Genomic DNA, 23,905 nt, shown 5'->3' on the forward strand with positions numbered 1-23,905 from the left:
AACAGCTCAGAAATATATATTATTGACAAGAGTTACCTACATACCCAGCGCATAGTAAATACTCAAATCTGATTGGTCAGGAAATATTTTCCCTGTAACCACAGTCCAGACCGCAAAACAGCATAAATATTGACTACACTGTACTAATGGAATCTTCTCACATGGCACGGTTTCAGCAACATTGCAGAGTGAAAAGATCCTGCTAGGAAAGAAGTGCCCAAAATTGTTCCTATGGTGGGCCAAATATATAACTTCCAATCTGCGTTACATTCCGATTAGGTCAGCATTGTTCATCTTATTGGTTCAACTAATGCAGATTTATTTTCAAAAGTTCTAGTTCAGGAGAACTTCAAGTAAAGGAGCAGCCCTAATTATTGTAGAGTTCACTGCCTAATGCAGCTATTCAGTGACCCCTAAGAAGACACATGAAGCCGCTCCGTATTTTTTAGTATTTTTCAACATGCCATCTAGATCAAACGCCTATAGCCCAGTTTGAGGATCTCTGCTGGTTTCCTCCTGCAAGAACTCCACCACCACAAACAAATTTCCACACAACAAATCAGTCATGTCATCAGAGTGTGCAGAACGCCAAGTCCATGTCTGAGATCCTCATGACCGCAAACGATCAGAGGAATCGAGCAGCTTTTTGTCATTCAAACCCTACTAGTGCAGGTACAGTTCACTCAACTAATCATGACATCTAGAGCAACTTTGGCCCAAGCCTGATTGGGTATTTCTGCTCTAGAATCATAGCGCTACAAGATAACTCAGAGAAGCTACTTAGAACAGCATATCACAGGTTAAAGCCCTAAGCTGTACTTATGTGCTGAAAGATGGATAGAATGAAAGACAAATGAAAGTACAAAAGTGCAGCTTTATTGCATAAATACCAGAAGTAAAATTATATATATTGTAACATTTATGAAGATGACCCCCTCAAGGCAGCTCATCGCATGGATGACTAGACATTATGTACTGGGATGCAGCGTCACAGAGAGATGCCTGTTTTTATTTTAGAAACATTTATGGATCGTCATTGCAATTCACACACATGGGAAGTTGAGCTTTTAATAGCGCCATGTTGACGTTTATTTATATAAATTTTCGTTTTGCACCCACATCCTCATTTTACAAAAACCACAATGCTGGAGTATTGATCGTTACAATTTAGTGGACAAGTTCATCTTCCCACATTTCAGGGCCAGTGTAATACCATTAAACAAAAGTGATTTGTGCATGGACATGTTGCATAACAACACACTAAACTTTTATTTTTTTTGTAGGCCTTTTTAAACAAAGATGAAGAGCTTTGTCTTTTTTTAGTTACTCTGTACTGACTAGTCAAGTTGATTCATTGGAAATTGTACACCAACAGCAGTAAGGAATCACACTCTGGAACACCTCCAACAGAAGACTTCGCTTCTACTCCAAGCTTCCTTAACAGGTCTTCAGTGCATTTCTCCATTAAAGCAGGTTTAAAGCAAACTGCATGGAACGATGGTAGAGGAGCTCCTCTGAATTTTAAAACCCACAAAATTACACCAATATTGTATGAAGGAGATTAAGGAATTATTGTAACCGAGGGGGAGGGGAAAGAAGAGGGGGGAAAGGAAAAAAAAGGAAAGAAGAAGAGGAGGAAAAAAAAAAAAAAAAAAAAAAAAAAGACAGAACAAGGACCCCAACCACCCCCACAACTTTACTTAACCATACAAGAATCAACATTTCCATCAACATGCAAGATAATTTTACACAATAGAGAAATCACTTCCAATGCACAAAACAGACAAACGTTCTGCTTTGATAAACAAAATTACAGATCCACACAAGGCATTCAGAAATACGGCGACTCCGCAGCGAGCCACAGACACAAGACACTACATAAGCATTGGAAATGTTCACACCATTATAAAAATGTAAAAAAAAAAAATAAATACCACACAAACTGAAAATAAAACTCCATACAACAACTGTGAGATCCAAAAGTGTACTCCATGAGGTTTTGTCATTAAAACCCTAAAGTGGTTACAGTTCATGCAAATAGGCAATTAACCATAATTAGTACAAATATGAGCAATTGAGTGAAACATTATCCGATGTTAATACTGATTATGTGCACATTTGCCCAAAAGAAACCACAGTTGAGTATAGAAAAAAAATTGCAAATAAGTGAGCATGTGTGTGTTTCAGTTAAGTCCATGGGTATTAAAGAGTTCGATGGCATATAGAGGGAAGGTTCTGCCTGGAAAATCCCAGGTCTGTGTGTGTAAACCAGATGCAGTACATTTACCCCTCTTTAGGGAGCAGGAGTTGAGATTTACATGGTTGAAATCTTCACTGACAGTCATTGCATCCGGCTGTTCGCCAATTACATTGGCAGGTCACGGTGAGCTTCCTTAGAATTAGTGCTGGAGACAAAGTGTTCGGCGAGTAAGACGTGTTAAGAAAAGGGCCTGCATTGAACACTCACAATCTCCCACCACGATGAACAGTAGCTAAGATTTCTTGCACCAGTCCTTGATGTGAACACGCAAGCCAAAGCCTAGAGCCTTAGTGCACAGAGGCGCATTTCAGTCTGTACGGAAAGAGCCTAACGTCTGGCCTTAGGAACTTATCACCACGACGTGACTCTGGGACAAAGGCAACCGTCTCTCCAGAGTATAGTCCAATTCATTGTCCAGGGTGCTGACTTGACATGAGGACAGACAGGAGAGCTGGTCAGCTAGGGTTTGTTTCCAGCCTAGCACAGACCACCACCACCTGCTGGCTGCTCTCCCACTTGGTCACTAGTCTCAAAGTATGTGAAGTACTGAAGTCTGGTTTGTAGTAGATCAAGAGCCTTGTGACATTCTGTTTGGAGCAGTTCCAGAGAAATAGGGATGTTCTAGAAGTCCAGCAGTGGAGACGAGACGGCAACGTGCCTGGATAAATCAGGAACAAGCTGTGGCGAGGATAATCGAGTAGGCTGACCTCTGGTGGATGGAGCTACAGCTCATTAGGATCCTAATGCAGACAGGATTCCATGTCCTTAGTTGGAGTTTGGTAGTAACAACCACGCGCTCAGGATGGTCCTCAAAATAGGAACCATCAAGCCACGGTAGCTCTGGAAGTCAGCTGCCAAAATTAAAAACACTGTCAGAAAAAGGATTTGCATTTTTTTTATTTTTATAAAAACAACAATTCGACAGCAATAAACAGAAATTACGTGTCACACTTGCAGACATGGGTGAACCTGTGTGACGGGGCTTGGACTAGATCACTAAAACCAATGCCAAGTGTACTCGTTATTCACAGTGTAAAAACTATTTTCTTGGGTTAATATTGGACCAAAAAGGTAGCAAAATGGAAATATGTTATTCACAGTTTGGAAATACAGGACAAAAGCAAAATTGCGGCACATTACTCAACTTTATAGCATCCAGCAAATTCTAGGCAGTACATTTATCTGATGCAAAAGCGCCCCCTGGTGGTTTAGATCCTTCACTAAAAGAAAAAGGAAAGAATAACAAATTGCAGATTAATATTGCTACAATACAATAAATACGGGTGAAAACCATACATTTGGTATTTAAAAATAAATTAAAAAAAATTGTATATAGGACTAAAAAAATCCATTAGAAAATATGGTGTTGGATATTTGGTGCTCTGGGGCAGTCTCACAGCAGGTGGTCCAAGGGATCTGTGGATGATTAAAATAAATAGTTCACAAATTAGCAGTATATTTGACAGCACTACCTTTAACACAGAACATGTTTTATAGTGACCATTTTGTTGCAAAAAAAAAAAAAAATTTATTTGCCCGTTTAACATTTGCTAGGTTAAAGAGTTGCAAATTCGGTTCATGATCTTGTTAAGAAGGAAAAAAAGCCATCAAACCCAGACACAATTAAAGAAACATCCTGCAATGGTCATGCAAATCCAAAACCTGATTACCTCTGCCATATGGTTTCAGCTCGGCAGTAAATGAACCGGTCAGCATGATGATTCACCAAACTTGTTTGTCTAAATAAGTGCTTTTGTGCTTATTTTTTATGTGCATACCACGTTTATGTCGAAGCATAATTTTAACTCCACTTTGGAGAGCGTTTTTAAAAAGCTGAAAACGCTGTCTCCATGTGGACAAAGTGGACAAATTTGAAACTGGCGTGTTTTTTTTTTTTGTGCCGCAGTGTGGACCGTGAAAAATGGAGGCTTTTGAAAGTGATGATGCATTTAGACATTGGCGCAACATTTCACAGAGCTGTAAAGTGTAGGCGTAGCCTCGGACATGTGGTCGTCTACCAGAAAGTACAGATTCATTTTTCATTATTATTTGCCTAAACATTTGACTTGGTAAAAAGTGTATTAAATTAAGAAAATACAATCTGTCCATCGTTTCATATTCAGAGCCATTACAAATAGACATTAAATCATTAATTGCATTTGAATATGATTGGGCACTAAATACAAACTGCTTGGTTCACATAAGTGACCTATAGAGCAGTTTTGATTCCAGATCAATTGTTACTTCATCTTGTGTTTTCTAAAAAGGGGTCACACCACGGGGTATCTTTTTGGGTCCAACATCCTCACGTGATACGAATTCACAGGTCAGGCATCAGCACACTAATTTTGGAACGCATCGATGCGGACAAACACACACTGAGCATGTTATTCCCACCACATAGATTTTATGTCTTGAATTTTGGGAGGCCAAGGAAAAAAAGAAAAAGGTAAATCGTTCCCCCAACGATTTTTACACTTTTTAAATTGCTGCCCCTGGCAGAAGCTCGTCATTGCCACATGAAACCAGATAGTATGCATCCGTGGCAACGTATTTCTCAACCACTAAAAAAAAAAGGGTTTAACCTACATTAAACTGAGCTGTTCATCAGTGTTGTGGTAATGATTTAAACCCTACAGAAAACCTGAGGTCTTTTATTAATGATATCCACATGCAGGAACCCAGTAATATTTAAACGCTTAATCCTCTGCGAAAGCTCACCTGAATCACAGAAGATTTAGTGCTTACAAAATATGTACTGAAATGCTGTTATTGTATCCATGTCTTATGGGCTGCTTTAAACATGGTCTATAGAGCACTTGTTTCCACATTTTTATTAGAATAGCCTTTTTCAAATATATATTACAGCACAGTGAGATTCTTTCTTCCCATATCAGAGCGCAGGGTCGGCCATGATACAGCACCCCTGGAGCACAGAGGGTTAAGGGCCTTGCTCAAGGACCCAAGAGTGGCAACTTGGTGATACTGGGGCTTGAACCCCTGACCTTCCAATCAGTAACCCAGCACCTTAACCACTGCTCAACGTTCAGGTTCAACACTAGCTTACACAGCCGAGTCTGATCGGGTATCCACCTGACAGAAGTCTCTAGAGGATGAGTCTCTGAGCCTCTACGTGACCTGCTGAGTCACTGTGATGCACCAGGAGCGCGTGATGCGATCAACCCACAGTTACTTCACGAGTAAAGCGCGTTAGAGCGAGGTGGGAGGATCAGTCATTCATTTTCGAACAAACGTGCAATGTTTGGACTGGTCCCTTGAGTTCGTGTGCAACGTTTCAGGATAAACACCCACATGAACAGTAGCTCCATGTGGAATTAAGCAGATGGAAATCTCCATGACCTCAGCAGGGGGAGGGGAATGGGAAGTCTTCTGCTTTTACATGGAGCGCTCTGAAGAATTATACAGGGGAGCCTGATTACAACGTCTCTATAGATGCTATTCCCCAAAGTAAACTCGATATCAAGGAGCATCATCACTCTGTCTTGTTTCACATGTTTCCTATGGCCAGCACTGGAAACGTCTGCAATCGTCATGCTGCCTGATGCAATGGGGAAAATGACTTTCCATGCACTGATTGTTTTTGAGCTGTTAAGACCTTCTTTGCCACATCAGCACACGGTGTCAATTATCTTTAGAGTCTCAACCAAAAGAGATTTTATATTTGTCAAATCTGGTTGCCCAACAGCACATATCTAAGAAATGTCCACACTCAAAGTCTAATGGCATCACTATAAACAGGGAATTTATAAAAAAAAAAATCATTCTGGGTTCAATAATAGAGCCCAGTGGCATCGCCATAATCAGTGTTACTTCATCATGTATTTTCTAAAAAAGGTCACACCACCACGTATCGACTTTTACAGGTCACACAACATCACAAGATACAAACTTGCTGGTCAGACTTCAATAAACTGGCTCAAGTTTTCCTGCATCGCCGGAGGTAAAATTCATGTTCTTTCCTCCACTTGGATTCTATGAGATTCTTTCAAACATTGTTTAATCGGAAACCAACCAACGGAAAAAAAAAAAAAAAAAAAGGGACACGATTTCGGTTGTACAAAGTATGTAAAAGAAACCAAACAAATGTTTCTCAAGGCACAGGTTAGAACAGACTTGACAGAAGAGTGGAATCTGAGCCTTTACACCAGGGCTGGGCAATTAATTGATTAATTAATAGTATGGCCACAAAGTTACTCACAGAATCACAACCTTCTGTGCTTTCGATTTCACACATTCGTTTTTGGAAATGAAATGTTGACCTGTCAGAGATAAAAGAAATATTAAATGCAGACAACGCAGCGTAGAAGGTGGGGGACGAAGTAGACTGATCGTGTACTCGAGTTAAAGTAGAGATACACTGAAATATCACTCCAGTAAAAGTTTCCTTTAAACATTCACTTGAGTAAAAGTACAAAGGTATTTGCCTATGAATGTCCTCAAGTCGCCAAAGTACTATGATTTATTATGACTAATGTTCCTATCATTTTTGTCACAAGACCATTCGCTTAACCAACTCGGTTTTTGTGAAAAGACTGTTACTCATAGCCCACAAATCTGTTCATTTTAATAGATATTAATCAGTGGCATTAATATGATTCTATTAATCATGAGCCCAAAACCTTTTCAACAACTTAAACAAATCACGTAAATGAGGCCACCGGTGTTGTGGAAAGTTGGAGTCAGAAGTTTCTTCCATCATTTATTTCTCTCTAAAATGTATTGCTTGCTGTTGAACTGACGCTGAACTGTATGTCCTTTAACCCGCAACCAAAAGGTTAAAACGGCATGCGCTTTACCCTGATTGGATAAAAACTTTATTATTATTTTGCTAAAATCAGTCGTTCCTTTTTATTCGAGTGGTGGCTTGCTGCATGCTTGACCAGTTGAGTAACTTTGCTACATTACAAAGTCAAATATCGTACTTTTTAAAGTCTCCCGCAATGGAATTTCTTCGTTAAAGTACCTGTACCTTTACTGAAGCAAATGTATTTCATTACAGCGCTTAAGTAGCTTTGCTTTACTGTCCACCACTGAGCATACAGCATTAATTACTAATTACAAACATGATGCGGCGCACGTCGGCAGACCGGGTTCTCCGAAATTGCAAAGTCAGTTCTGTTTGCCGCTGCAACGTCCACACAGCTATATTAAGGCATAAAATAGAGCCATGAATAAATAATGGCTTTGACCTTCTAAACGTTACATCTTGTAATTAGATAACTTAAGGAGAATGCAGCTTCCCCTCATACGTTTCACTACACACACATTTCTGAAAGAAAGAAAAATTCCACTAATTTTGCTTTAACATTCTACTGCTATTAGCTTTATGTCACTCAGCACCATGAGTCACTGGTTCCTAATGACTCATTGGCAGCCTCAAGACTGGTCACGTTACAACAAGGAAGTGCTGCATTTGCCGGACTTTCCTAAAGGCTGATTTTTCACTTGTCTCATCACGGAGCAGCGTTTTTTTTTTACCAAATATTATGCAATTTTATCATTTTTACCCAATACATCACTTATCTTAAGCAAATGAACATCGAGATGGAAAACACATTAGGACAATGAAACAATTATAAATTTCTCTTTTTCTAAACAAATAGAACTACCAATGTGAAACAAAGAACTAATAGAGACTTTGGATTTGTGAAGCATGCTGGGGGTAGTACAATGCACGCAAGCCACAGCAGGAACATATACCAGTGAAACTGAGTCACCGTGTTTCAACTAAAAGATATCGTCCTACAGCAGGAAAAAAACCAGAACCCCAGTTCTAAAAGATCTGTGGAAACTTCTTTTTCCAGACACGAAATCTGAAAAATACCTAATCTCTAAACAGAAATTGGAAATCAAATCTCACAGCATGAGTAGCATATTGCATAATATACATCACATTTGGGGAGGGGGGATTTAAATATAATCCTTAGTTCTATTACATGCTGAAATTTCAAGTTACTATTTATACTACTTGATAAATATGGCTATTATTGGTCCAATAAAAGGCTCTTAAATCATGAGGGCTGTCATTATTACTAAAGGACATAAATCGATCATTTTTTGAAAAACAGCCACCTCTGCACTGCACCTCACTCCCACACCATCACATTACTTCCAAAAAAAAAAAATTAGGACACCATGCTACACACAAGGCCGCTTACACAGTCTATAGGGAAATTCCATTCAAGTTTTGCACACTTCAGAGCTGATGGTCCTATTACTTACACTGTAGGATCAGCAGTCAAGTGGTGACATCAGGAGGTGTGCAAGAGAGAGAGAGAGAGGGTGGTGGTGGGGGGTCGACTTTATCAAAACCAGGTTTATAATTAAACTACTATCTTCAAGGTGGTTTTATGCGACTTCAGCCTTTGTCACAGACAATTCAAGTTATGTAGCTAACGCACACTTCCAGTCGAGCCGATTCAAGTTAATAAGTGCTAACGGTTTATCAGCCTCATGGCCACAGTGACCTTAAAACCTCATGCACAACACGTTGCTCAAATGAAACCGTTAATCTAAAGCTTTGCAGAATGACTAGATAGACTGGTCTTACAGGCAGCACAGGTATTTAAAACTGCAAACTTGCAGGAGTTTTAGAAAAACTAAGATAGAAATCAGCAGAGTTATAAAAACACACGGGATTACCGGCACTAAATGCCTTTTAGTTTTCCATGTGTACGTTATATCTTATGATTAATAAGAAATCTTTTGCACGAGGGAGCCATTTTTTACACGTCAGTTCTCCAATCTGACTTCAGGTGTCGTCCTAAAAAGCACCGCATGACGAACGATTATGTATAACCTTTGCTCACAGGTGACTCTGCCCCGATGCTGAGCAAGCGTTTCCTACACCTACAGAAACGACCCTAAACGACTACACTTCCTCCAGGTCCTGGCACAACCTTAAGAAACCAGGATGAAGCATTATACACAGGAAAATGTCGTCCTCCAACTTTACACTGATTCCACACACACACACACACACACACCCTTCACCTTGCAGCCTGGTGTTCCTGTGAATGAAAGAACAAACCGGATATTTCATCCCTAAATCTTTTGAAGAAATTCTACTACAGAAAACCATTCAAGCTTTCAACAGTGTGTTAATGATTAAAATATCCCGTTACGAAACAGTCCCTAAAAGTGTAAAATTACAATATAAAAAAATTATAAAATTAAGAAAACGTTTTTACTCGTCACATGTACATTACAGCACACTGAGCATTTTTCCTCGCATATCCCAGTGATGTTAGGAAGCTGGAGTTAAGAGCACAGGGTCAGCAATGATCCAGAATCCCTGGAGCACAGAGGGTTAAGGGCCTTGCTCAAGGGCCCAAGAGTGGCATCTTAGCAGTGATATGATGCAATTACCTTCATTTAACTATTACTGCTATGACCAAAGAGACAACTACCACTACTAATGCAAACATGTATTACCCCCCCCCCCCACACACACACACACACACACGCAATAAACATTACTCAATCATACTGAGACGCAGTATTACACTACGCTTTTATTGAATTTATAGTATTAAATACTTTATTGAAGAGTCACCAATAATGTAACGATTAAATACTACACCACAATCCAAGGGGTTTTTCCTAATTTTATGATCACCATCCCTGGAAATAAAACATTTTCCCTAAAAATATTACACACATTATATGGACAAAACTGTTGTGACACCTGGCTTTTTCAGCCGTATGCAGTTATTATTTTTAGGAAAGTGGAAAATGATGCAGTTTTACCTTCACTTGAACTACTGTAGGAGACCCAAACCTGTTCCAGCATGACAATGCGAAAGCCCTGTACACAAAACCAGCTCCATGAAGATATACTTTACATGTGTTCAAGTGGAAGATCTCCTGCTATAGAGCTCTGACCCTCAACCCTACTAAACACCCTTGTGGCTGAATAAGCACAAATCTTCACAAAGTCTAGTGGAACATCTTTCCAGAAGAAGAGTGGAGCTTAACAGCAAAAGGGGACTAAAGGTGGAATACAATGTTTTAAAAAAAATATCTAAAAAGAAAAACCCTCACACAGATGTTAGTCAGGTGTCCAAAATTTTGTCCACGATATCATTAAACTTAAGCGTCCAACACAGAATATAATAATGACCGTAGCAAAAGTACCCGCACATTCAGGGACCTTTTGCCCCAAGGGTCCTGGATCCACAACGACCCCGAACTTTTACTACAGCGTTATACCCAGCGTCCCTGGGATGCACTTCGGACCCATCAATAAAGCACTTCCTAGAGAAATAAATAAACAACCCAATCCAGGAGACTTTTTAGATGCAACAGCTTGAATAGCACATCTGGATGATTTTGGTTGTTTTCTTATCTGCAGGAAAAAAAGGGAAACGGGCAAAGTCAAATTCTGTAATCTTTGGTCTTGTGAGTAGAATGATGCAATTATTACCAAATAATCATGTGTATTCTGTGAAAAAGCTCCGTTACACCAGGCTTGTTCTAGACGTGCTTGAACATCGCAGCCATTTTCACACAAAATAGCAGGAGTTCGGTGTTAAAGCATATAGCGTAAAATAAGATTTCCATTAGAGTCTTCTACAGCGACTACACCCTCAGCACCATCCAAGGTCTATTTCCCATTTTACAGCCACTGCCCCCTGTGAATAAAATAGTAAATTTATGAAATTTCTAAATATTAATAGATGCACTATTCAGACAAAACTATCAGGACACCTGCCTTTTCCAGCCACATGTACTTCTGCAAACTGTTCCACACAATTGTACAGGACGTCTTTGGACGTGGTAACAAGGTTCTGAATTAGGAGACCCCAAACATGTTCCAGCATGACGATGCCAAACCCCAGTGGACAAAACCAGCTCGATGAAGACATTTTTGACATGGGGGTGGAGTGGAAGATCTGCTGCTATAGAGCTATAATCCATATTGAACTGGAACCCCAGGTCTCCCAATTACATTAAATTACAATTCCCTTCACGTTTATGACAACCTGGTTCAGGATATGGCTCAAGTGTGAGAACTTTAAACACTAATTTTGAATATCGAAAGTGAGGTTTTCTTTATTGGTGCAAAGATTTCCTGTTGCATTTGTCTAAAAAGAGACTGAGGAATAAATATATAGGGTCATAAGATTGCAAAAACATTGACTCCAATGGTGGCTCAAGACTTACGGTACTGTGTATAAGATAAAATTCTATATTACTCGCAGCTAATTTTATTGACTTCGTGGTTCTACAGGACTTTGAACCAGCACGTACACCATCAGACGTGCATGTCGGTGTTCTCAATCTAGAGCCCTTTACTCCATTCAACAATTATTGTCAGGAGGTAACAATGAACACAATAAACGGGTTGCATGGAGACGGCACTGCACCCGTTAGGAGGAGGTGGAGGAGATGTAGGAGGAGGAGGAGGAAGCGCGCAAGGCGGCGCCGGGGAACTTTAACGGTGCCGCCCGTCGTGCGTTTCCTCAGTGAGCTGAACAGCTCAGGAGCAGTTGGAGCCATGGGGCGCTACAGCGGCCAGACCTGCCGGCTGATCTTCATGCTCGTCATCACGGCGGTGTTCTTCGTAGCCGAGATCGTGGCTGGTTATCTGGGCAACTCGTTAGCGCTGGTGTCAGATTCGTTCAATATGCTGTCGGACATCCTGTCCCTGTGCGTGGGACTGGCTTCGGGCAGACTGTCGCGGCGCCCCGCGTCCCCGCAGTGCACATTCGGACTGGCCCGGGCGGAGGTGGTGGGCGCGCTGGCCAACGCGGCGTTCCTGGCAGCGCTCTGCTTCTCCGTGTCCGCCGAGGCGGTCAAGAGGCTGGCGCGGCCCGAGGCTGTGGACGAGCCGTTCATAGTATTGGTCGTCGGCTCTCTCGGACTCGCGGTCAACATCGTCGGGCTGCTCGTGTTCCAGGACTGCCGCTGGCTGTGCAGGAAGAAGGATGGGGATGAGGAAGAGCAGCGCCACGACAAATGCGCCGACAGCGACGGGAAAATCGTCATGAACGGCGAAGCAGGTGCTCTGTTTTGTGCTGCAGTTTCCGATAAATCTCCGGTATCGTCGGTGTGTTTAGAGGGGATTCCAAACATGGTCACGTGACCCCCCTCCCCCCAAAAAAGTGTTAGGACTTCGCACCGCTTCCAATTTGAACACGTGTCCCATGTTCGGAATCCCCTCACCCCCAAAAAGCAAAAACATATACATGTAAATAGTTACGTTTTGCAAAACCTTTGTTAAAGGCGCATGTGGGCGGCGGGTGTTAAATCCAATGCACACTTTTTGGGGGTTAAAATAGCGACATTCAGCAACACAATGTGTGTTCCAGGGAATAACTTAAAAAAAAAAAAATTCAGCAAATGGGCAGTTCTTTTGGAAAAAGGAAAAAAAAAAAACTGATCATGCTTAAAAAGTAGCAACAAAAAATTTGTCATGAAATTTAGTTTAACATTAGGATGCGCTACAGTGTAGTTGCGTGGTGGGAGGAGCACGGTGATGACATCACAACATGTATTACCATATTGCATGACATAACTGCCAGAGCCTTTGTAAATTATTTGCTGTACATATTTACCTGCACTTGTCAATTTGCCCAATGGTACTAATTGCACTTTGGCAACTTGGTTTTCAGTGGTGACTTTGCGACATGATTGTGGTATTAAGAGGTGGAATAAGTCTGCGATTATAGAAACCATCAATACTATACAAAAATGCAATTTAACACATGGCATTAGAGAGAGGTATTTTGCATTTGGAGGGTGAATACCATTTTGGACAAAAACATTAAAAATGCAGTGTCAATTTGCACCGCTCCTCAGAGGCTGTAAGCCAGTGGTACCGCTCGTATTCACTGGTCTGGAACAAACCCTTTCCCGGGCTGAGACAAGCTAGCTAGCGTCGGGTTAGTCGACCACTCATGATGTCTAGGTTTTCTGGAAAATTGTACAACTCTGATGTATTAATGTGTGCAGATCGTTAGATGCGTTTTGCCAGTCGAACTTGGCTGTAACAGTTTCCCTCTAACCGACCAATCAGAGGATGGAAAAATGCTGATGCTAAATCTGATTAAAGAAACAGACCCATTGCTAATATAATTTAAAAAGGTACAATCTACTGATTGACATGGCAGCACAGATTTTTTTTTTGTCCAATTTAATCCGCCCAGTGCCTTTACAGATTTCAGCCCAACATCCACATACTGGAAGCAGTGCATCCAAGAGAAACTCTACGAAATGAGACTTCTGTCATAGTAATTCCCTATATAATAATTTAATAAAAACCTTTAAGACTGTGCTTTTAATAAGTAAAAACTGTTTATAATAGTGACGCCATAGTTAGCCAAGCTAGCCAGCCTAAAAGATACCAGCAGGAAACCTGTAATGCAGAGAAAAGCTGGATTTATAACGTGGAAGCGCAGCATCAGGTTCTCGAGCTCGTCAGGATGACTCAGCATTTTGGTTTCCACATTTACAGCCTCGTCATTGATGCTCTCTAGTGTTTCATCTCGGTTTAATTAGTCACCCAGGGAACGACGGAGAACAACGAATGTCACAGAGATCTGAACTGAAATAACGCAACATCCTCACATTATGTAACGTTGCGATTTATAGAACGTACATTTCCAACGCTTAACCCTCATTGGATACGCACTGCTTTCATGGGACACTAACAAGAGACTCTAGCTTTACCGTCGCAGATGAGGCGTCTGCAAGTCGTTCTATACCGCATAGGCTAGAAATCTTCAGGGGATTTGTGTCAACTTTAGTTCACCTGCCCACCAGTGTGGAGGTTGTGTTGCAGTCATGCACTACTGTGTACAGAAGCAAGATGTCTACGACAGTACAGGGAACCAGCCCAGTCATGTCTTTTGTGAAATTAGTTTGAATGCCAACGGGGGTCACTTTAGTTTGACTGACTACACTGTGTGAAATTTGACATTTAAATCTCTCAACTTTGATTGGTCAGTCATTTTTTTTCCTCAAGAACCGATTCGATAAGCTGTCCACTCTGCTAGAGGAAATATTTACATCTGCTATAACGGGCATGAACTAATTTGGCAGAAAACCTGCAGTGCAACAATAACTGGACAAAAAGGGAAAAAAAATGATGAGACGTCATTAGATGGATGATTCAGTCTAGCAAAGTTGCTGATCATTTTACTACAACAGCACAGAGATCGATTTAAGCCATAGATACTATAACCAAGAAGAATTTACACAGTTCATAGAGTTTGGAGGTTGGCGGGGCATTCTGACATATCCGAGAGGCAAGAGAACAAATATTTGGGTTAATGACTTGAAAGCTAAAGTTACAGTTGCACACCGTCACATCTGATGGCCATTAAAATCGACGTCCCCAATTGAGAAAAAAATTCATCTTCCAATACTGTGACACTACCTAGATCAGGTAAAAAGTGCATTCAGTAGGAAAAATATTTATACACGAACTAGCTTCCAAACTAGTTACTGGCTTACAGGTTTTCTTCAACCTGTAGGCAAGAAACACTGAATCTGTAGCAATACTAAAGAATGCCTTGCATGCTCTAAGGTGTGAGACCATGTAGATGTTTTCTTAAATGAGGGGGATGACCAAAAAGCGATCCGGTTGAGCATTGAATTCCTGAGTTCTGCGAGAAATTTGAGACTGTGAGGCGCTCTGCAGCTAGACGATCGCCCCTAGGCCAAAACTGTTTGCCCAGTTCGCCTGGCCGGACTGGTTATTTCTGTTCGTAAATTACAAGCGTCAGATGAGGGTTAAAAGCACAAAATGTGGTCTAAATTGTATCATTTTTTTAAACAGAAAATGTGAACCAACAAATGAACATTTCAAAGTAAGCGTCGGCTGAGTGACAAGCAGTGATGCGTGGAATAAAAGAAAAGATTGCAAATAACCTTGTCCATGTGTCTATGCACATGTCCTCCCCATTCAGCTCCATGTAAATGACGTGTAAAGCACCTGCGTGATCGCGGCAAGTGCGCTCAGCACTTGTGTTCTGTCCATCCACAGGCTTTGAGCTGGCTGCTTCAGGCCACCAAGATAAGAAGCAGAGTGAAGGACCTCCGCTCAACATAAGAGGTAGGAGAACTTCAGATCCACCTGTATGCTGTGTGCGCTTCAGATTATGCTGTAGTGGGCATAGATTCCTGGGGGTAGATGCATCCCTATCATTTAGCATGAATCAAGAAGAATAAAGGGGGTGCTTGGATCCTGTACTAATCCCTAGGGTCCATAATCTGTAAACAAAACGCAAACAAATAACTAATCTGGGAGGAAAGAGAAAAGAAGAGGTGAGGAAACGGGGGGAAAAAAGGGAAGGCAAGAAAAAGGAAGCTGAATACCGAGAATTTAAAAAAAGAAAGCAAAAGAAATGACCAAGAGATGAGCTGAAGAAAAAGAAAGACAGGGAAAAGTAACAAGGATGAGAGGAAAGAAAAGAAAAGAAAGCAAGAAGTGGTAGGGCAAAAGGAAAAGGGTTGAACCAGAGCAAAACAAAAAAAAAAAAAAAAAAGGAATGCCAAATAATGAAGGAAAGAAATGAAATAAGGAGAAAAACAGAAAAGTGTACATTAAGTGGGTAGGGATCCCTTTCACAGCTTTCCCAATTTCAGATTTTATAGGCTCAGAAACACTGAATAATGGCAGGGAGAAAAAAACCCTAAAAATCAGATCCCCACTTGTCCTTACTCTTGATTTCCTGCACGTAGGAGTTTTACTGCACGTGCTGAACGATGCTCTGGGCTCAGTAGTGGTGGTGGTGGCCTCGGCGCTGTTTTACGTACGGCCCCTGCCACCTGATGCCCCCTGTAACTGGCAGTGTTACGTTGACCCGAGTCTCACCCTGGTCATGGTGGCAATCATCGTGGCCTCCGGTGTTCCTCTGGTGAAAGAAACCAGCAGGATTTTGCTACAGATGAGTCCACCTGACCTGGACGTCACCACGATCTGTGAGTATATTGTCGATGCTGCATTACATTTTGTCAGCATGGAATTTTGCTGATGTACCTTCCCCTACCTCTGCCTCTCCCTTTCAGTGGAGGACGTTTGCCAGCTACCCGGAGTCCTCGGCATTCACGAAGTGCACGTGTGGGAACTGGCCAAAGATCGCAATGTGGCCTCCTTGCACGTCAAAGTGACCTCCGACCTGGAGAGCTCCAAAAGCGAAATCCGGCGCCTCCATAAGCAGATCAGAGAGGTGTTCCATCGCCTGGGAGTCCACAGCGTCACGCTTCAGATGGAGTTCGTGGACGAGGAGATGGAGAACAGCCACTGCGTCGCTCCGTGCATCTCCTACGACTGCCTTAAGGATTCGTGCTGTCCTACCGATCGCAAAACTCACAACCATACCGACCTTCATAAAGTGAACGTCTCACGTTTTTGCAGAGAAATACCCACAGACTCGCCACGGGGGCGGAGAGAGGACGTAGAAAACCGCTTGGAGAGCACGCCGTTTTAAACCTTCAGGTCTGGATTCTGTAACTAAACTAGAAAACTGTCACGTCTCAAACACAACCATAGAATCCATTCAAGTCTATACAGCTGAGGGACTGTGCATTTTTCCTCAGAATGCAATGCAATCATTTGACACTTGAGCTCAAGTGAACTTTGGTTTAGTTAGAAAATAATTTATTATGGTTCAGTAAACAAAAAAAAAAAGTTTAATCAACACCCGTTTATAATGCAATTATAGATTTTATTATTTAAAAAAAAAAATAATAAAATTTTACTCAGGAAAGTGTTGCCCGAGCCCTACTGCTAGTCAACCTATAGGCTAGCAGACACCTAGCGACTATGTATATTTAATATATAAAAATAGGCTAGTCGGTATACTGTAGTCAGGCTTTGCCTGCCTTGATCTGTACATTCATTTTAATCATCATTTTTACATCCTCAAAGAGACGCATTCAAAGTCCTTCTTCCCTGCTCAAGATTTTATACAATATCCGTAAATAAAAACCGAGCAAATTCGGCGGAAAAGCTCCAGCTTTACAGTTCACTGTCATTTGTATTTTTGCGCTAAAGCTACCCTCGAACATTCCAGGTAATTATATAACCTCAGTCAGGCACTGCTAACTAGCTGCTAGCTATGGTTGTGCAAATGTAGAACTAGTGCACGTGCACACTGTTTTGCTGCTTTTTGGTTAGAGAACGTGCCTAGCATGGCTCTGAGAAACTGCCTGGAATGTTTCAGAAGACATTCAAGGAGTCGAATAGATTTTCAACCCAATTCAGACAGAAATACTTTCCCTAATTCTCTAAAGAGATTAGGAGCATTACTGCTAACTTGTTACAGGTTTAGCAACCTGAGGAGTCTATATAGCCTCATACTATTAGCCTGGGTGCAGCTACTGGAGTTGTGAACAGGGAAACCACAAGGTAGCAAGTGAATTGTATATCTACTAATGAAATAATTTGTCAGAATGAAGTCTGTACAGGACTTTAACACTACAAGAGTCTGGGATACGAGCCAAAACCTCATTCCGTTAGCTTACTGGGTGAAGATGCTGGATTATTTCAGGTACCTTTACAAACTAGACCATTCTGTACTCAAGTGCAAACTACTGTATTTATTAAACTTCCTGTACTGTGACTACGACGTGATCACGTTCTCGTCGACTCTTACGATATTAAATCACATGGTGCTGTTTGTTCATAATGAGCACTGAATGAAAAGTCCTGAATTGCAAGAAAAAAAAAAACTAGCAATAAAACCTAAATTCAATCTCATTACTTTGGCTATTTATTTAACACCATGTAGCAACGAGCAGAATAATTTGACTAATACAGAATAAAGATAGTAATGCTAATATTCCAAAGTACTCAAATTATTTTTTTGAAAAAAATAAGGTGAACAAAAAAGGATGGAAAGGGAATTGAAAGAATAAAGAAAAGGAAACCAATGTGAAAATTGAAAATAAATGAAAACTAGCAAGAAATATGATTAAAGAGAGGGAGAAGAGTAAAGACTGGGGAAAAATAGGTTAAAGAAACACTAGCTGATGGATAAAGGAGAAAAAGAAATTGAAAGGATGACAACGAGCAACAAATGAAAGTTAAAGAAAGCAAAGAAAATCTTTTTGATTGAGATCGAATTTTAGTCAGAAAGTTATGTTAGCATATGGAATAGATGTTAATTCAAAAAATATCGTACTGAGGGAGGGTGTGGTATTAAACAATAATTTATGGATTATATAAAACTTCAATTAAGCTATAAAGTGCAGGGGGAATTAATTCATTCATCTCATTATTTTAAGTAGAACACCATCATTTTCATGCAATATTCAGACTACATTTGGCCTGGTTACAAACCTTATGATGGTAAATATCAAGTCAAATTAATGACCAACAAGATGGTGGAAAAAGAATGAACTATGAATTCAACATGGAGTCAGGTCTGCAATTCAGGGCTTCTGGAGTCGTACATGGCCTCGGATTATAATTTTCCAAAAATTCAGTTGTTTTCTTGAGTTTTTGCTGTATGTTTTTACCTCATTATAGAGGGAAAAAACTTTTACCTCACATATAACAGGATATGTGCCTTAATTTGGTGGTATTGCTATTATGAAGGAAAAAATCATTGTAAAATTGTAAATTGTGTCATTATTATTGATCAACATGGCATTGTGTTTGAGAGTTCACGTTTGCACATTATGATATCAGAATGTAATGTAAATACTGTATCAATGTGTACTTTGTTTAGCAAGGAAAGAAAATCACTAACAAAAATAGGTAACAAGCTTCAATCAAATCCGACTTGCCGGTATGTAGCAGATCCTGCCTTATGTCACTGCTTTCCAGACATTGCTGAAACAATCACTGCCATGGAAAATTAACATGGAAAACAAGTGGTAATTAAAATTGTATTGACGTAACTGAAGGAAACAACAACAACAGAAATGTAATAGCTGACTTTGGAGCTCTATTTCTGCTCCAGTGTTCATTCAGGCTAAAAGCTAAAAAAGAGAAAAACATTGATATTAAGATGAATAGATCACATTTACCCCCCCAATAAAAAAAAAAAAAAAAAAAGGCAATAGTACTCCAAAATAAAAAAAAAAAAAAACAAATTCAAAATATTCCAAAAACAAGTTACATGGTGAAGCACGTATGACTTACTCATTACATCAATGTTGAAATCACAAATGTATAATCCACTATCTTATCATTAAATTGGATTACGTGCCACGTCCATTGTACAAATCATTGTGTGAGTTGCTCCTACATGACTGTGGTTTAAATTTGTTTAATCTCTGGCCCACATTTCCAGGAACGCAAGTGAATCCGTGTTAACAATTGCGCCCGTTTTAAATGAGCAATGTCTGGTAAGCAGCCGAATCTAGTGTCTTAAATGTGACTGCTTTTTTTTTTTTATATTATATATATATATATATATATATTCTATAGAACATTTGCAATGTAGGTTTTTGTTTCCATAAAATCAAAATTAAATTTGAGATATTGTTGCGTCCATGTTTTTTCCCCCCACAGAAACAAAACACCCAAAGTTGCCAACTTGAAAGTGTAACAAAAAAGCTCAAGAACTGTTAAATACCTTTAGAGTACACAGAATTTGCGGCGCATTTGTACAGGCGCATCATGAATTTGCGGTTCCCGCCCAGATTTTTTATTTCGGTTCATCCCTTGGTGTGAGGGTTACAAATGCAAATGTATGGTCCCCCAAAAAAGGCTTCGTGTTTTAACATTGTTCAAACACTAAGCCTTTAAGGCTACTCTTTTGGGTGAACGTAAACACTGTGCTTAACAGATGGACATTAAAAACTTTCATTTATTCTAGAAGTTGAGTCCAAATGTCCCACAAAACCAAGAACAGTTAATATTTTACTAATTATGTGTCCAACAGTTGGAGGGGCTGGGGGGTTGGTGTTTCCTTCGAAGAAAATGTCCACTCTGAAGCCATTTTTCATAAATACGATACAAACCAGAGCAACATATTCAGAGATCGCAGACAGTCATTCAACAGGGGGTGTCCAATCTTTTCCCCACAACGGGCCAGAGTGGGTGCAGGTTTTTATTCCAACCAGGCCACACCAGATTCAGTTTAGATCATTTTTCAATGGACTATCAGTTGTGGCTTTTGAGTGGAAAGAAAACCTGCACCTACAGAGACCCTTTGATGGAAAGTTTGGACACCTCTGCTCTAGTAAGTGAAAACTTGTGTGGGACTCGTATTTTCTGTTCTAGTTGCTATTGAAAAAGCACAGGTCATCCATATGATCCTCTCGAAGGGAAGCCACATCAGAAGCCACCAATTGATTATGCGCTCATGGTTGACCATTTCCTTTGCATCCAAGCTCTTCAAAACCCCACAAAACCAAAGGCAAGTACTTTTTTTTTTTTTTTTTTTTTACATTTTGAGCAAAAAAATAGGTTTAAAGCAGTTATTTCATCACAAACAAATGAACACCGTATACATGAACCCTCACATTCAAGTCTTTTGGAAGTTTCTATTTTTCTTCATGAATTTCTGTACGAGTTTGCATTCATTTGCACGAGCACTTGCATCAAGAAGAATGATTGAGAGTTTATTCAATATTTTAAAGAGGAAATCAATTCAAGAGAAATGCAATCATGTTTAAACTGCTTGTTGTTACACAAAACTCGAAATGTAGCCTTTCTGAAAACTTTCCAGGGTCAGAAACAGACAGCTTTACCCAGGCCTGTTAAAAAACACTTACACTGGAGACGCCAAAGTGACAATGTATTAATTAAACGTAACTGGTCATTTTAATTACAGCCAAAAGAACCAGAGTCACTAAGCTAGAAAATTAAACACACTGACCAATCAGAACCAAGAAATCAACAGCGCTGTGGTATGGACACAATTTTAATTTGCAAATAGAAATATGACCATGTTCCATTCTATGAATCGAATCAGACATTTGCAATATGACTGAAGAGACTGCAATTAGTACCAATTATAAATGGTGGCGTGAGGGATAAAGAATTAAGTCTCAAATCTCTCGCTCTCTACTTAAATATAAAAAAAATAATAAAAAAACACCAAGAACCAAAGATAGTAAAAGTTACTTACAATTACTTCGGTTTTGTCCACTTGTTCATTTCTTTCCAACTTGATTAATTTGTTCGTGAAAAGAGTCTTCAGTGTCAGATCTGCAACACTAAGTTTTGCACAACAGATGTTTTCTTTTGTGGCTTCTTGGTTACATGAAAAGATGGAATTAAGTTCAACTCAACCAAAAAAAAAAAAAAACCAGGAGGGCTGTAAGGGAAGAGACATCAGGAAAGGTTTATATCTGCAATAACTTACAGCAGAAACATGTCTTGTGGCTTGTCTCTAAAGAAAAGAAAAAAAGAAGGTAATCAGTAAGTGAAAATATTTTTTGAATTCTTTACCTAGTGTGTTGTATCTCAAAGATGAAGTGGTAATGCACTGAAAGCATGTGAAAGCCAGAAGGGTCCTCCCTGCTTGTGGGTGGGAACAAGAAAAAAAAAATTGATTACAGATAATCAAACTATCAGCTGTTAACAGTCATCAAACCACAGTAGAAATAATTAAAATTGGTGTCCAGTAAATACCAACTTTTTCTTTTTAAGTATTAGTTTCTCAGTTGCTTCAAAATTCTCAAAACTACTTGTTAAAATGTCACATGGAAAAAATCTTTTGCTGTGATACATTCATTTAATTGCTCGTATACAGTTTTCTACATTTGTTTTTCATGCTAATCAAAATAAATTACACTAACATTGACAATTTTAACAAAAGGACGACTTCTAATGGCAAAGATGTCCAATGACCAATACTTCAGAGATAAACAAAGGATTTTGGAGGTTTGTGGTTTCCTCCATAATGTGGTGCTGTTTGTACTAATTGTTTAACTAACTGCTTGGTAGACATTATTGGATAAATGCTTCAAAGCAACTTGAAACTAAATAAGTCTCGGTCCTTAATGGTTACAGAACCCACCATGCCATCAATATAAAGAAACCAAATCCCAATAAAAGACCCAAAGTGACCATTAAAGCCATTCCCAATAAATCCTTTACAGCCCCTGTAAGGGCTGTTCTATAAAACCAAATTCAAACACTAACAAAGCAACAAACCACACTTACTAAACTAAAGGTCCAGATTGTAAAAATTTCAGCAACTCAGCAAAATTTTTCTAAAACATCCCATCGAAAGAGAGAGTTTGTATATTTAAAGACTACAAGATTGCACACTTCTAGAAAGAAACAGCTGAAATTTAGCAATATTGTAGTAAAAAATTACCTCAGAACAGCATGTATAATTGGTTGGTTTTACAAGATCATTCAATATATTCATTAAATGTGCCTGTATTTATAATGTTTTCACTTAATTGGGCTTCATGTTGCTATTGGGGTCTTCAACTAGTTGTGAACTATTTTCCCACCTTGAATCCACACTGGATGTGACTTTGAGGCTCCTAATTCCTGGGAATAGACACATTTTTAACAGTTTCAACCATAAATCACAGTGTATAAATTAATGAAAATAATACTTCTGAACTTTGGGGAAGAAATTATAGCTAACCAGTGTTTAAAAATGAAGGAGACAGACGCCACGCCGAGGTGGCTCAGGTCCACTGATGACTTGCCATTACTCAGTTCAGCTGTTCCTCATTACACACTTCACCTTCTCAGATTCCTGAGCAGATCTCAATCTCACTTTTTTACACAGTTCACATTCCTCTTCTGGGCAATGCTAAAGTTTTTTGTCTCCTCTAACACATGCGAGTTCACTAATCAGCTCATAACTACTGTGTACTGTGTGTAGTTCCCACAGCTGTTTCTTCAGCTAACTTTTTCTTCAAACCAAAATGAAGGCATGTGCCAGGGTTTAGTTCACAAAATAGGATTAGACTTTACACCAAGAACTTACTTTGTTTGGGAAAATCAACCTTGATCCATTTCCCCTTCTCTCCCAGAGTGTATAGTATAAACAGCATGTTACACACTCCACAATGTATAGTGTACGTGTTTAGTAAGAGGTGTAAAGGTCAGTGAAAAGTAAAGGACGGGGGGAAAAAACACACGTGCACACGCACACACACACACACACACACACACACACAATCAGATCTAAGACTTTCTGATTATTTACTTATACCTTTATATATATATATATATATATATATATATATATATATATATATATATATATATATATATATATATATATATATATATATATTTTTTTTTTTTGCATTGTATTGTGTATATATATATATATATATATATATATATATATATATATATATATATATATATATATATACACACACACACACACACACACACACATATGTCTGAAGACTAATCCAAAACAAGTCAATATTTGGGGTGAGAACGTCAAGTTTTCCAGGTACACTTACAGTTTTTAAAGAAACTTTTAAGGTAGGTTCTTCCAAAATCTTGGAGAAAAAACCTCAGATCTTCTATAGATGTAGTCTACAGAACTAGTTTCTTTTTGTAATCCCAGACAGACTTGTTGATGTTGAGCTCAGGGCTCTGTGGGAGCTATTACTTTCCAGACTCTTTATTCTTCTCTATACTGAAGATATTGTAGTTCTTAATGACTTTGACTGGATGTTTGGGGTCATTGTTCTGCTACAGAATTAATTTAAGGCCAATCAGACACCTCC

General features: G+C 39.5%; 1 protein-coding gene and 1 long non-coding RNA gene across 3 annotated transcripts; one reads left to right on the forward strand and one right to left on the reverse strand.

Moving 5' to 3' along the window:
* Window positions 1–854: 854 nt before the first annotated feature.
* LOC124402722 lies at window positions 855–22,955 on the reverse strand. 2 transcript variants are annotated; one of them, XR_006928778.1, is made up of 7 exons: window positions 22,795–22,955; window positions 22,655–22,694; window positions 21,639–21,707; window positions 21,316–21,504; window positions 3,658–3,676; window positions 3,406–3,480; window positions 855–3,111 (listed from the first exon to the last, which is right to left on the reverse strand). It is a non-coding gene; the product is annotated as an uncharacterized LOC124402722 (long non-coding RNA). The 2 variants fall into 2 exon arrangements; XR_006928776.1 differs by lacking the exon at window positions 3,658–3,676 and having other exon boundaries at window positions 22,795–22,954.
* LOC124402713 (zinc transporter 10-like) lies at window positions 10,654–19,717 on the forward strand. The gene is made up of 4 exons (XM_046875889.1): window positions 10,654–12,285; window positions 15,273–15,341; window positions 15,971–16,210; window positions 16,298–19,717. Exons 1-4 carry the CDS (start codon window positions 11,610–11,612, stop codon window positions 16,717–16,719), a joined length of 1,407 nt encoding a protein of 468 aa, XP_046731845.1. The 5' UTR covers window positions 10,654–11,609; the 3' UTR covers window positions 16,720–19,717.
* Window positions 22,956–23,905: the final 950 nt, after the last annotated feature.

This window comes from Silurus meridionalis, chromosome 2 (assembly GCF_014805685.1).
Source record: "Silurus meridionalis isolate SWU-2019-XX chromosome 2, ASM1480568v1, whole genome shotgun sequence".
In the NCBI taxonomy this organism is placed as follows: domain Eukaryota; kingdom Metazoa; phylum Chordata; class Actinopteri; order Siluriformes; family Siluridae; genus Silurus; species Silurus meridionalis.